General features: G+C 39.9%; 1 protein-coding gene across 3 annotated transcripts in view; it reads right to left on the bottom strand.

The window, feature by feature from the left end:
* KCNMB4 (potassium calcium-activated channel subfamily M regulatory beta subunit 4) overlaps nucleotides 1-13,286 on the bottom strand; it is a 58,438-nt gene extending 45,152 nt beyond the window's left edge. For 2 of the 3 annotated variants that reach the window (XR_009356832.1, XR_009356833.1), the window contains exon 1: nucleotides 12,825-13,286. Coding sequence is in view for 1 of the 3 variants with exons in the window: in XM_059186317.1 (XP_059042300.1) it covers nucleotides 12,825-13,160 (336 nt within the window). In the remaining 2 variants the exon portion in view is untranslated. The remainder of the gene's footprint in view (nucleotides 1-12,824) is intronic. The other variant, XM_059186317.1, reaches the window with a different exon arrangement.
* Nucleotides 13,287-13,648: the final 362 nt, after the last annotated feature.

Raw genomic sequence — 13,648 nt, 5'->3', positions numbered from 1 at the left:
GGGAAGTTTTAACATCATTTACTGAGTAAGAGCCGTCTTTATGAATGACTTGAAATGTCAAAATTTGCAAAGCAAATCTCCTTTTAGCGTTTTTTTCTGATAACAGCTTTACTGTAATATAATTCACACACCATTTCATTCATCCATTTAAAATGTACAATTCAGGGGCACCTGGGTGACTTGAACTGCCTTCAGTTCAAGTCATAGTCACAGTATCCTGGGATTGAGCCCCGTTCTGGGCTTTCCACTCAGCAGGGAGTCTGCTTCTTCCTCATGCTCTCTTTCTCTCTCTCTTGCTCACTTTCTCTCTCTCAAATAAATAAAACCTTCAAAAATTTGAATTTTACAATTAAAAAATGTAAAAAAATAGAATGTACAATTTAATGGTTTTTAGTAGATTCACAGAAGTATGCAATCACCGCCACAAGTTTTAGAAGTTTTTCATCACCCCAAGAAGACACCCTGTACACATCTGAACATGTTTTTATGTGCTGATTGGCTATTTGTTTACCTTCTTTGGAAAAATATCTATTCATATCTTTTGCCTATCTTTCAGTTGGTTTATCTACCTTTTTAATTGCTGAGTTGTAAAAGTTCTTTATTCTGGATATTTAATCTTTATCAGATATATGATTTGCAAATGTTTTCCCTCATTCTGTGGCTGTCTTTTCACTTTTTTGATCATATCTTCTGAAACACAAGTTTTTAATTGTATTTAAGTCCAATCATCAATTTTTCCTTTGGTTGCTTGTGCTTTTCATGCCATATTTAAGAAACTGCCTAATCCAAAGTCATAAAGATTTACACTTCCGTTTATAGTTTAAGCTGTTACATTTGGGTCTATAATCCATTTTAACTTAATTTTTGTATATGGTGTGAGGTAGGAGTCCAATGTCATTCTTCTGTATGCATACAGTTGTTCCAGCACTATTGGTTGAAAGACAGTTCTTTCCCTTTTGAATGCTTTCAACAGAACTGCCAAAAATCAATTACCCATAAATGTGCTCATTTACTCTGGACTCTCAATTCTGTTTCAGAGATACCACATAATCTTGATTATTGTAGTTTTCCAGTAAGTTTTAAAATTATAAAGTGTAACATTTCCATCATTGTTCTCTTTTTTCAAGATCATTTTGGCTATCCTGAGTCCCTTAAATCTCCATATGAATTTTAGGATTGGTTTGTCAATTTCCGCAAACAAAAACCCAACTAATAGGGATATTAATGGATCTGCAGACCAATTTGGGAAGTGTGCCATCTTTACAATATTAAGTTTTCCAACCCACGAAGGATACATTTTCATTTATTTAGGTCTTCTTTAATTTCTCTTGATAGTATTTTGTAGCTTTCAGGGCACAAATCTTTCACTCTTTGGTTAAAAATACTCTTTTGTGAAGTACATTCCTAAGTATTTTACTATTTTGATAATAGTATAGAATGTTTATTTCATTTTTTAATTGTTCATTGTTAGTATATAAAAATACAATTGTTTTTTGTACCTTGACCTTATGTTCTGTAGTCTTACTGAATTTATTATATCTAACAGATAGGTTTTTGTTTTTGGTAGATTCTTTAGGAGTTTCTTTATGCAAGATCAAGTGATTTGTAAACAGAGGTAGTTTATTTCTTCCTTTCCAATCTGGCTATCTTTTAATTTCTGGCTTAACTGTCCTGGGTAGAAGCTCCAACATCAAACAGGAGTGGCAAGAGTAAACATCCTTGTCTTATTTCTGATCTTAAGGGGAAAGATTTCAGTCTTTCACCATTAAGTTTATAAGCTATTTGTAGTTGCTCTTTATCAGGTTGAGGAAGTTCTCTGTTATTCCTAGTTTTATTGATTTTTTTTAATCATAAGAGGATTTTGGGGCGCCTGGGTGGCTCAGTGGATTAAGCCGCTGCCTTCGGCTCAGGTCATGATCTCGGGGTCCTGGGATCGAGTCCCGCATCGGGCTCTCTGCTCAGCAGGGAGCCTGCTTCCCTCTCTCTCTCTCTCTCTGCCTGCCTCTCCGTCTACTTGTGATTTCTCTCTGTCAAATAAATAAATAAAATCTTTAAAAAAAAAAAAAATAAGAGGATTTTGTGAAATGTTTTTTCTGCATATACTTATATAATCAGATTTTTGTTCTTTGTTTTATTAATATGGTATATTACATTGATTGATTTTAGTCCATTGAACAAACATTGCATTCCTGGAATAAATCCTGCTTGATCATGTCCTATAATCACAAACTCTTTCAAACAATAGAAGAGGGAACACTTCCCAACTATTTCTATTACCACACCAAAATCAGACAAAGACATCACAAGAAAACTACAGACCAATATACCTGATAACTACATATGCAAAAATCCTCAATAAAATACCAGCAAACCAAATCTAGGAACACAGAAAAAGGTTTACATATCATGACCAAGTTAGGAGAATGGGGAATGAGTTACTAATGTGTATGGGATTCCTTTGGGGGAGTGATGACAATATTCTGAAATTAGACAGTGACAATGATTGCATGATTTGGGGACTATACTAAAAATTGTACCTAGTAAAAGGGCAAATACCATTTTATGTGAATTATATGCTATTCTTTTTTTTTTTTTTTTTAAACTGCCTGCCCTCTATTTTCTCTTTTCCCCTGTCCTACTGCCTGAAAGGCAGATATGATCATATTAGCAAAAAACATGTTAAGGGATGGTAGAGCAACAAGATGGTAAGAACCTGGGTCTTTGGATAACCTTCCACATCAAACTGGCACAGCCCCATGAATTACCTACAAGCTCAGATATTCACAAAAGCAAAAAAACAAAAAGCAAAAACCAAAAAACTAGTCCCTGCTTTGTTTAGATCATTGCGATTAGGTTCCTGTTAAAGCATTCCAACCAATATCTTAATGAATTCAATTAGGTTGTTTCTACTTTTCACTACTACACATAATTTTGCAATGAAGTTCCTTATGTATATATAAATATATATATATATACATATATATTTATCATTAAGACAACACAAGTCCATATATAAATATATATATACATATATATATGTGTTGTCTTAATGATTTGTAGAAATTTTCATTTTTGTTTATTGTTTATTTGTTTTGCCATTATTTTCTACTAGAGTTTGGCTTTTATTTACACTTCTGTTTATAATAATTTTAGTCATATAGAAATTGTTACTTTAACGTGTTCAAATGTATCAATCTTTTCCTCTTATAATTTGTTTTAGTCTCATTTCAGAAAATATTTCTCAAATGTATGTCAAAGATATTTTCTCATGCACCTCCTGACAATTTTAATTTTCTTCTTCATATTTAGTTTTTCTTCCACTTGGAACTGGTTTTTATGAGTGTGAAGTATGTGTCACATTTTCCTTTTTATGTAGAGCTAATTGTTCAAGCATTATTTATTCATAATTTCATTCTTTCCCTGGTGAACTTCCTAGATTTTCTATGTCTTTCAGTAAAACTTAACAATTGCTAGTTTAATTTCACTGAGGATATAATCTTTATTATCTCACTCTTGTTGAGGCTTACTTTATGACCCAGGGTATGATCAGTTTTGATAAAGTTTACAGGAGCCCTTAAAATAATGTGCACCTTGGGGCACATGGGTGGCTCAGTGGGTTAAAGCCTGCCTTCGGCTGGGGTCATGATCCCGGGGTCCTGGAATCAAGCCCCATGTCAGGCTCTCTGCTCGAAGAGGGAGCCTGCTTCCTCCTCTCTGCCATCTCTCTGACTACTTGTGATCTCTGTCAAATAAATTAATAAAATCTTAAAAAAAAATAATTTGCACCTTGCTACAACTGGATACACTACTCTGTATGTTAGCCAAGTCTGTTGTTAAATGTTATTTAAATCTATTATATATGTATTGATATTACTTTTGCCTGACTGTTTATTAGTCACAAACAGGTGTGTTAAAATCTCTATCATGACAGAATCATGTATTTCTCCTTTGAGTTGTTTTATTTTTTTAAAGTATTTTGAGGCTATATTTTAGGTATATCCCAGCATTTAATTATTCTATTATGTTGAATTAAAATTTTTTATAATTTACAAAACGTCCCTTTTTACCTAGCAACAAAGTTTTGCCTCAAAGTCTACTGTATATAATGCAGATACTCCAGCTTTTCTTTGTTTCCTTCCTTCCTTCTTTCTTTCTGATTCATGTTTATATGCATATTTCCCCATCTTTTAATTTTCAACTGTTCTGTGTCCTTATACTTTATGTGTGATTCTTAAAAACAGCACATGGGGCACCTGGGTGGCTCAGTTGGTTAAGTGACTGCCTTTGGCTCAGGTCATGATCCTGGAGTCCCAGGATCAAGCCCCGCATGGGGCTCCCACCTCCCCAGCGAGTCTGCTTCTACCTCTGACCTTTCCCTTCTCATGCTCTCTCTCTCTCTCTCTCTCAAATGGACAATAAAATCTTCAAAATAAATAAATAAATAGATAGATAAATAAATAAATACAGCATATATTTGCGTTTGCTTTTCTTTTTTCCAGTCTACAGCCTCTGTGTTTTAAATGGAAGTCAGTCACTTATATTTAATATAATTACTTATAAATTGGGGTTTAAAGGTACTATCTTATCTTTTGTCCACATTCCTTTCTTTCTTGCCTTCTTTTGGACTGTTTGCCTTATAGCATTTCTCCCAACTATATACTTTTTCACTGCATAAATTCTTGAATTTCAATATAAAACTACTAAGTTAGAAACTGGTGTAGAGTTCCTGATTCATTGGACCTATGATGAGACTTGAGAATGTGAATTTCCAGCAAATTCACAGACGATACTGATGCTACTGGTCTACTGACCACACTCGGAGAACCTTTGGTTTGCAGGATTAAATGGACCAGATATACAGAGATCAGCAGATACTGAAATAATCAAAGCAAATGATCATGGTCTTGACTAGGACACTGGCAGTAAAAATTTTTACAAGTATTTTACAAGTATTAATAACACTGAAAGAAATAAAGGGTTCCAGAATAGAACCAGGTTTTAGAGTGATAAAGATGAATTTTGCTGACATTTTTACCTTTGAAGTATAGAAAACAGAAAGCAATTATAATCATCAGAATTGAGGATTTCGTTTCCACAAGCTAATATTATTTTCTGTTCTTTAGAACTATTTTAAAATAAAGTTGTCCTGATAAAAATAATTATGTAAATATATTTATCACAAAGGAAAAACTGGGTTAAGTTTATAACATTTAAGATTTTTAAGTTTCTAAAACTTAGTTTTCTCTAATGAGATGCATCATCAATACGTGCTGCTGCCATCTAGTTAGATTACAACTAGTGAACTGGACACTGGGTAAGGTTTGAAAGTGCATTTAGTCTGTTGTATCAACCAGATGAGGGACACAGAAGAGTTAGATCAACGGATATTCCTTCACACGTGCTTCAGTATACAGACAGACCTTCTAGTGACCCAATCAGCTGGATTCTGCTACAAAACAAAGCAAATGCATGAAATAAATTAACTAAATGAGTTAATTTACAAAAAAAGTCACCAATTAAATAATTTATCTGACACATGAATTTCAATTTATAACACTGATTATTTTTAAATAAAAGGAGAGGATATGACTACAACTCAAAAACATACATTTTCCCTTTATTTTTACATGTATACATCCTAGAGAGTATCTAAGTCACAGCATGAGGGACACTGAGAAACATATGTAATATTAAAAACCATTCTGTTCAGTATTTTGCTTGAGTAATTATGGTTTGTTTACTTTTTTAGATTTTATTTATTTATTTGACAGAGAGATAGAGAGAAGTACAAGTAGGCAGAGCAGCAGGCAGAGGGAGAAGCAGGCTCTCCACTGAGCAGGGAGCCCGAAGTGGGGCTCGATCCCAGGACCCTGGGATCACAACCTGAGCTGAAGGCAGACCCTGAGCCACCCAGATGCCCCAGTAATTATTGTAATTTTAATATAAATGTATATACTATTTATCTAGGAACCCAACTGAATATGAAACTCTGCTAGAGACTGAAAAAAAAAAATTGAACCCACAGTAAATAAAACGTGACATCTTCATTCATAGATGAGTGCCCAAAAATGATTTACATAAACAAAATGTGTCAACAACCTGTAGAAAGCTTTATAACTGAGGTAAGTTTGTGATAAAATAAAGGCATGTTTCCCAAAATGTAACCAAAATGTATTGTAACATAACAAATCTCTTTCGTAAAAGTATAGAAGTTTCTGATTAGTGTTTTAGATACATAATTTTAGAGGATCCTAGAAATAATTGAAATCTTCATAAACAGCAAATGGGATTTCAGAGGTGGATCATGATAAGTAATCTTAAGACAGGAAGATCCTAGTAGTCTGTAGATGAGATAGTTTCTAAAGAGCTGTAATACAGGGGGGTTTTTAGTGTTCTGACCATAGCTTTAAGTATCAAGTCATTATTACTCATTACTTAAAAGCCTTCCTTGGCTTCTGTATTAAGACTCATATTGTTGCTGTAACACAAACTTAGTGGCTTAAACGACACAAATAAATTTATTATCTTAAAATTGTAGTGGTCAGAGTTCTCAAATGGGTTTCCCTGAATTAATATCAAGACGCCAGCAGGGCTGTATTCTTTCCTGGATTCTTTTTTTTTTTTTTTTTAAGATTTTATTTATTTATTTGACAGAGAGAGATCACAGTAGGCAGAGAGGCAGGCAGAGAGAGGGGAAGGGAAGGAAGCAGGCCCCTGCCGAGCAGAGAGCCCGATGCGGGACTCGATCCCAGGACCCTGAGATCATGACCTGAGCGGAAGGCAGCGGCTTAACCCACTGAGCCACCCAGGCGCCCTTTCCTGGATTCTTTAAGGGAGAATCTATTTTCTTGCCTTTTCCTGCTTCCTTGGAAAGGGAGGTGGCCCGCATTCCTTGGCTCCTGGTCCCCTTCTGTATTCAAAGCTAGCGTGGCTGGTTGAGTCTTTCTCTGATTATATCACTCTGACCTCCTCTTTCCACATTAAAGGACCCTTGTGACTACCCGACATCTTCTAGGATAATCTCCCTATTTTAAGGTCAACTGATTAGCCACCTTAACTTCGTCTGTCACTTTAATTCCCCATTACCATGGAATGTAAGATAGTCATAGGTTCTGGGGATTAGGATGTACACCTCTTAGTAGGGAGGAGCATTATTTTTCCTATCAGGATTTCCCAGTGTCACCAAAACTATGCTGGCTCTCAAAGATTTTGACATTATTGATCCCAATTTACTCTCCTGCCTTGGCCATAAGACTCCATTCTTTGAACCTGCTGTTCCAACCACACGGTCTATCTGATGTTCCCTCCCAAACAGCCTGTATTCACACAGCTCTACAGCTTTGCTCTTGGCATTTTCTCTTCATTGATGTTCTCTTCATTCCTCCCTACGTTTCCTTCCCAGATGAAAATCCCTTTCTCAAAATTTCATAGCAAATGTTTCATTCGCCATGAAGCTTTTCTCCTAATCTTTCCTCTGTAGAGGTATCATGGTGTTTGTACTTCCCTACAGAACTTAACAATACATTTCCTTCGATAGTTATTCCTGTTCTTTGCTGGAGAATGCTCTCATTGAAGGCAGAATCGCATAGATTCATCCCCACTTTTGTGTCTCTTTTCTACATTACCATCTAGTAAAATCACCCCCCTTCACCCAGTCGTGCTTCGCAAACTGGGGAGTCATCTCTGACCAGGCCATCAGTGAACTTCACCAGTGCTCCCTCCTGATCGAAGTTACCTTCATCTCTTGCCTTCTCTACTGGACTCCTTGTTTTCAATCTTGCTCCTGTATCTCTCACCTTGCACATGTGAGCCTGTGCATATGCATAGGTGCGCGCGCGCGCACACACACACACACACACAAATTCTATTCTCAACTCAGCATCCAAAGGGATTATTTACATTGTGTTGAAGTCAAGTCTGAGTATAACTCAGTCCTGCTTAATGTCAGACAGCTTCCCAACACACATAAAATAGAATCCAAAGTCCATACCATGATCTACAAGGCGTAACCTCACCTCCCGCTGTCTTCCATCTTGCTTGCTAGAGTCCTGCCTCACTGTCAACCTCCCTGTTCCTCAGGGAGCCTGGCAACCACTTGCCCCAAAGCCTGTGCACTTGCTGTGTCTCCAGCCTATTTTTCCAGGTAGCCACATGATTGACTCTTTTATGTCCTTTATGCCTCTCCTCAGGCCCTCATGTTCTTTGGGTCTCTGTACAAATGTCACTTAATCGGCCATCTCATGCAAAATGTAGGCCTTCGTCTCTTCCACCACTGTCTGTATCCTTATGCTGCTTGCATTTTCTTACACCTATCATTACATGACATGACATAATAAACCTACTTCTTGTCTGTCACCGTCCACAAAAACATAAACTTGATGATGGCATAAAGTTGATCTCTCCTCTAGGCTCAGAATCTGCAAGCGTGCATAGCACAGAGTAGGCATTTAACAAAGTTAAATGAATAAACTTAATTTTGTATGTCCTCCTATTTCCTGCTCCATTCTTTGATCACAAATGCTAAGCAAGTATTGCAGAAGTGAATTTTACCCATTTGCCAAAAGTTATTTAATAGACTCACCAGAGGAAAAACCATAGCAAGCCACTTTTATCATAGAGAAATAAAGACACTAGAGAAATTGTCACAATTCAGCTTAGTCTTTTATTATTTCATTTTCATATGCTGGACCTCCCTTGGTCACAAAGTGTATCGCACTGAGTATTTATTTCAAGGATGGAGTTCAGAAATTAATCCCAGCAGACCACCTTTCCTACACAGGATGTGTGGCTGGGGCAGGGGATGGGGCTTTGGGACACGCTAGTATGGATGTGAAGGACACCTAGAAGATGACTGTAAGCTGCAAAGGCGCAGTTAGGAACATTCAGTCTGGGGGGATACACTCAAAGCTTAAAGTGTTTCTTCTTCCATGAATTTCTCTTTCACAACACGGGTTTCTTAGAAACCGACTTTTTTCCCTCTGTGTCTGGGTTTTTCAGACCAGAGAAAGCAATTAAAAAAAAAACAAAAAAACCTCAGAGCAAAAATAAAACACATAGCTTCTAATCACCCACTCCCTTGTTGCACATATAAGAGGTAGTTTTAAAAATTCATCTTTTCTTTGTCACCCACTGTCTGTATTGATGCAAAATCAAATGTCTGGAACTGTGTAAGTTCATTCCATTTATACTTTACCTATTTTATTTTAAAATATGTTATTTATTTATGTAAGAGAGAGAAAGCAGGAGAGCACAGATGGAGAGGGAGAAACAGGTTCCCCGCTAAGCAGAGAGCCCGCTATGGGGCTCGATCCTAGGACCCTGAGATCATGACCTGAACTGAAGGCAGGCGCTTAACTGACTGAGCTACCCAGGCGCCCCTACACTAAACCAATTTTAAATGATCATTTCCACACTACTGTTAAATGCTTCTCTTCCTTTCCTTCAGAATTTCCTTGAGTCCTTCTTTTTATACCAACTCCCAAAACTCAGTAGCATCAGTCAATGTCTTTTAACCAAAAAACACAAGTTTTAATCACAATGAATACTTTTGGTTCTTATTTTACTTTTCTTGCACAATTGAAGAGTATGTTTTCTAAGCCAATGGTTTTTGACTCTGTGTACAGATTAGAATCACCTGCAAAACTTAAAAAAAAAAAAAAAAAAGGAAAAAGAAAAAGGAAAAACAAAACACCAAGGCTCAGGACTCTCCCTAGACCTGAGTGGGGGACCCAAGCATCAGAATCTCTTTTTAAAGATACCCAGCGAGTCTAATATGCAGCAATGGTTAAGAACCAAAGCTCTTAGCCCACACGACTGTAAGCCACTCAGAAATAATGCAGTAATGAGAATAGTAGCAAGAGGAAGTTGATCCCACATTTAGATTTCCCTATGGCTAAATCCCAGAGCAGGCCATTGTCCCATGTATAACTAGTTAATTTGTATACTATATTACATGACTGGATGGATATAGTGATTACCCTTGACAATATGGATATGATTCAAAACCTAAATAAGCTGAATAGTACTTAAAGATATTTAAAAAGAGTATAGTCAAATGTCACATTAATTCACACTATCTTCCTTAGTAGTCTGTGGCTTAAGAATTATACATTTGCAGGGTGCCTGGGTGGCTCAGTGGGTTAAAGCCTCTGCCTCCAGCTCAGGTCTGGGATCCCAGGGTCCTGGGACAGAGCCCCACATTGGGCTCTCTGCTCAGCAGGGAGCCTGCTTCCCTTCCTTTCTCTCTGCCTGTCTCTCTGCCTACTTGTGATCTCTGTCTGTCAAATAAATAAATAAAATATTTTTTAAAAAAAGAATTATACACTTGTGATAGTCTTTCCCTTTCCCTGCCTTTGACTATAATTAATGCAGCAAGCTCAAGGGAGGGGTGGAGGAAAGTCCTTGTTCTCTTTTCTTTCTTTCTTTCTTTTACCCTAAGAAGTGATTTCCTAAATGGTTTCTCCTGTAGTGGGTCAAGAAAAAGACAAGGCTGAAGGTGATTAGGATTCGTGGACTAAAGGTAACCCAGACATTCTATAAAGAGCCTTCAATAAATAGGCAACATAAGGCAAAGAAAAGATGCTGGCACCCAAGAGGCAATAGAAGAGGGCAATGGGTATTGCCTAATTACAAGAGCACTGTGGACACATTCTGCTTCTGTACCAGACTCTGGCACAATATTTTGGTTATATTGAATTTTCCCATCACTAATTGCTTAGAATTTCCAAATTGAGCATTTAATTGTCCAAAGTGGAAAGGTGACTGTGAAAGAAGAGACTTATGCTCTATAAATGCTATACTGTAATCATAATTTGGATAAAGAGATTTTTACTGACTGGTTTGGCTCGGGAAACATTGACTAAATTGACTGGGACGTTGTTCATCACTTTTTGGTAGCATAAGTATCTTTCTCCAGCTCTGTCATTTCTTGACTACTTTACTTTGTAAAATGTCATTTTGTTCAGATACTTCTTCAAAACAATTGTTGCCAGGATCTGAACTGGAACTGGAAGAAAACAGGTTATTTGTAACAAAAAGAGATAAAATTGTAGTATTACATAAAGCATTATGACTGCTTCCAAGTGATTTAAAAATCTATGTCCTAATGATCTCAATTTACTTTTTCTGCCAGATCCTTCAAAATTGCCTGGAAATTACAAAGCAGGCTTTTTGCAGTAAATTCTAACTCCTCAGTATCTTAATTGGATATTAGCCATTTACTGGTATGTGTGTATGTAATATCTGAACTATCTTAAACTAATTAGCAGTGTTTCACCAATTAAAACAATGCCTCTTAAATAATGAGCTACCATATAATTTCTAAATCATTACTACTGCTTAGCACCTTCTTTGATATTACTGGCTTAATCCTGAAAAAAATGTGATATTTCTAAAACCTAAGGTTTCTTTTACAATTTCTGAATTTTAACAGATTAACTCACAATATTTGTTTTTGAGACATGGCTTCTTCAAGACATTGAACATTATACCATATCTAAATACGTAATTTTATATTTACTTCTTATAAAAAAGGAATTCTTTTTTAAAAGTTTTCCAAATTCAAGAATTTACTGTTTGCTTAGGAAACAAGACCTAGAGTTCTACTGCAGAGAAATATTGTTTTAAGTTATCGTAAAATGCTAATATAGAAATGTTTACTTTTGTATTAATACATCTTGTCACATTTAACAGAAAGTTCTCCAGTGTACTCAAGATTCATTCCCTTTTGGATTGTTTTTTCTGCTTATCTCCGAGCAGAGTCCTCAAAAAGAGGGAAAATGACAGTAACTTTAAAGAAGAAACACACCTTTACTCAATAGTTAAACGAGAATAGTAAAAACAGACCAAGAGGAGATTTTAAAAAAAGAAGAAGAAAAAAAGAGAAAGCCTTCTTGCAGAAGCAGGTGCACTACAAAGCTCAATTAGTTCACAGACTGAGGACACTGCTTTTCCTAAGTCCCTCCCCCCTACCCCGCACTGGGAACAGTTTTCTGAGTCTCCCTCTCTCGACTTTCCATCCCTCGAGTCCTAACCAGGTTTTTTCTTTTTTGCTTGAGAGAACGAAAAAAAGTTGACAGGGAAGGAATATCCGGTTCATCTCGCGAAGGGTTTTCTATTTTCAGTAAGTTTTACTGTTCTCCAGATGGCTCCCGATAGTCCCTAGACACACAGAGTCACTAGGCTTCCTCGCGACCCTTTTGAGAATCTCTTTCATGAAAACCAGGAGCTCTCTGTACCCCCCAAAACAGACCTACCCAGAATTTCGCATGTGATTTCCACGTCGTTTGTCGACCCTCATCTTTGCATCCCAAGTTATAAATGTCTGTTTCGAGTTAAAAGGCAAAGGACCCTCTAACGTCTTCCCAGGGGCCTAAAAGACCCCCTCGACCTCCCAAAGTGAGTGCCTGACGCGGCCAGTGGGAGCTCCGACCTTGACCGCGCGCCCGAGGAGGTGGATCCCTGCTATCCACTGGCATTAACCAGAGGAAAAGTTAACTTTCGGCTCCTTGCAGGTCTCCAAAGTCCGTCTTGCACGCGCCGGACGGAGCTGGGCCAAGGTCTCGAAATATGAGACCAGGCAAGAGAGACGTGTGGACAAAGCTTCAGGGCACCACCGGCAGCCGCATGCAAACCCACCCGAAGGACTGGGCCCGAGGACTCCGGGCCGCGACCGCTGCGGGTCTGAGCTCAGCCTCCAACGCCCCCGTCTCCCCCTAGGAACGAGAGCCTACCGCGAGCCCGCCCCGCGCGACGTCCGACGCCGAGGCTCCCCCAAACCTGGAGACCTCGGCCGCAGCCCGGCGTCCCTCGCGGGGCGTCCTTACCTTGGGGTTGGTCAGGAGTTGGTGCTCGTCGTTGTGCAGCAGCGCTCTGGAGTTGGACTCCGAGTTGTTCACGTAGACCTGGACGCAGGGGTACTGCGAGGTGCCCCTGCAGTCGGCGCCACAGGTGAAGGTGCACTCGAAGACCTCGCCGATCTGCTGCACCGACAGCACCGTGCAGTTGGCCGCCGTGGCTTGCAGATCCTGCAGCGCGGGACTGAGCCAGCAGAAGCCGAAGATAAAGAGCGACACGACGCCGGAGATGATGAGAAACAAGCCGAGCCGGATGCTCTTGTCCTCGGCTTCCGTGTACTCGTAAGCCACCCGGAGCTTCGCCATCGCCCCCCACTCCGGGCGGCTGGCGCGCTCCCCCCGCCCCCTCCCGCCCCCGGCGCCGAGCCCGACTGCCTCGGGCGGGAGGAGCCGCCGCCGCCGCCGCGCGACAGCAGGGGAGTGGGCGGCGAGGGGGAGCGCGCGAGAACAAAGGGGCCGAGGCCGGCGACGCCCCCGGCGGCGGCAGCGCCCCCCCCCCCGCCGCCCCCAGCCCCGCCGCCAGCCGGGCCCCCGGAGGCTCGCGGTGCGACCGCTGCTTCAGAGCCTCCTGCACCCTCGGGCGCGAGGAGCGCACGGGCGGCTCCTGCCTCCAGCGCCCCCTGCCAGCCTCCGCCCCCGCGCTCTCCCCGCCTCCCCCACCCCGCCTCCTCTCGCCCGGTGTCTCCCCGTCTCCATCGCCCGCCGGCAGCTTCTCCGGCTCTTCGGGCAGCTGCCCCGAGGGCAGGCGCGGCTGAGCTGGGCCGAGCCCCGGGGCTCCCCCGTGCGGGAGGCGG

This window comes from Mustela lutreola, chromosome 8, assembly GCF_030435805.1.
Source record: "Mustela lutreola isolate mMusLut2 chromosome 8, mMusLut2.pri, whole genome shotgun sequence".
NCBI lineage: Eukaryota > Metazoa > Chordata > Mammalia > Carnivora > Mustelidae > Mustela > Mustela lutreola.
This window is presented reverse-complemented; position numbering and strand designations above follow the sequence as displayed.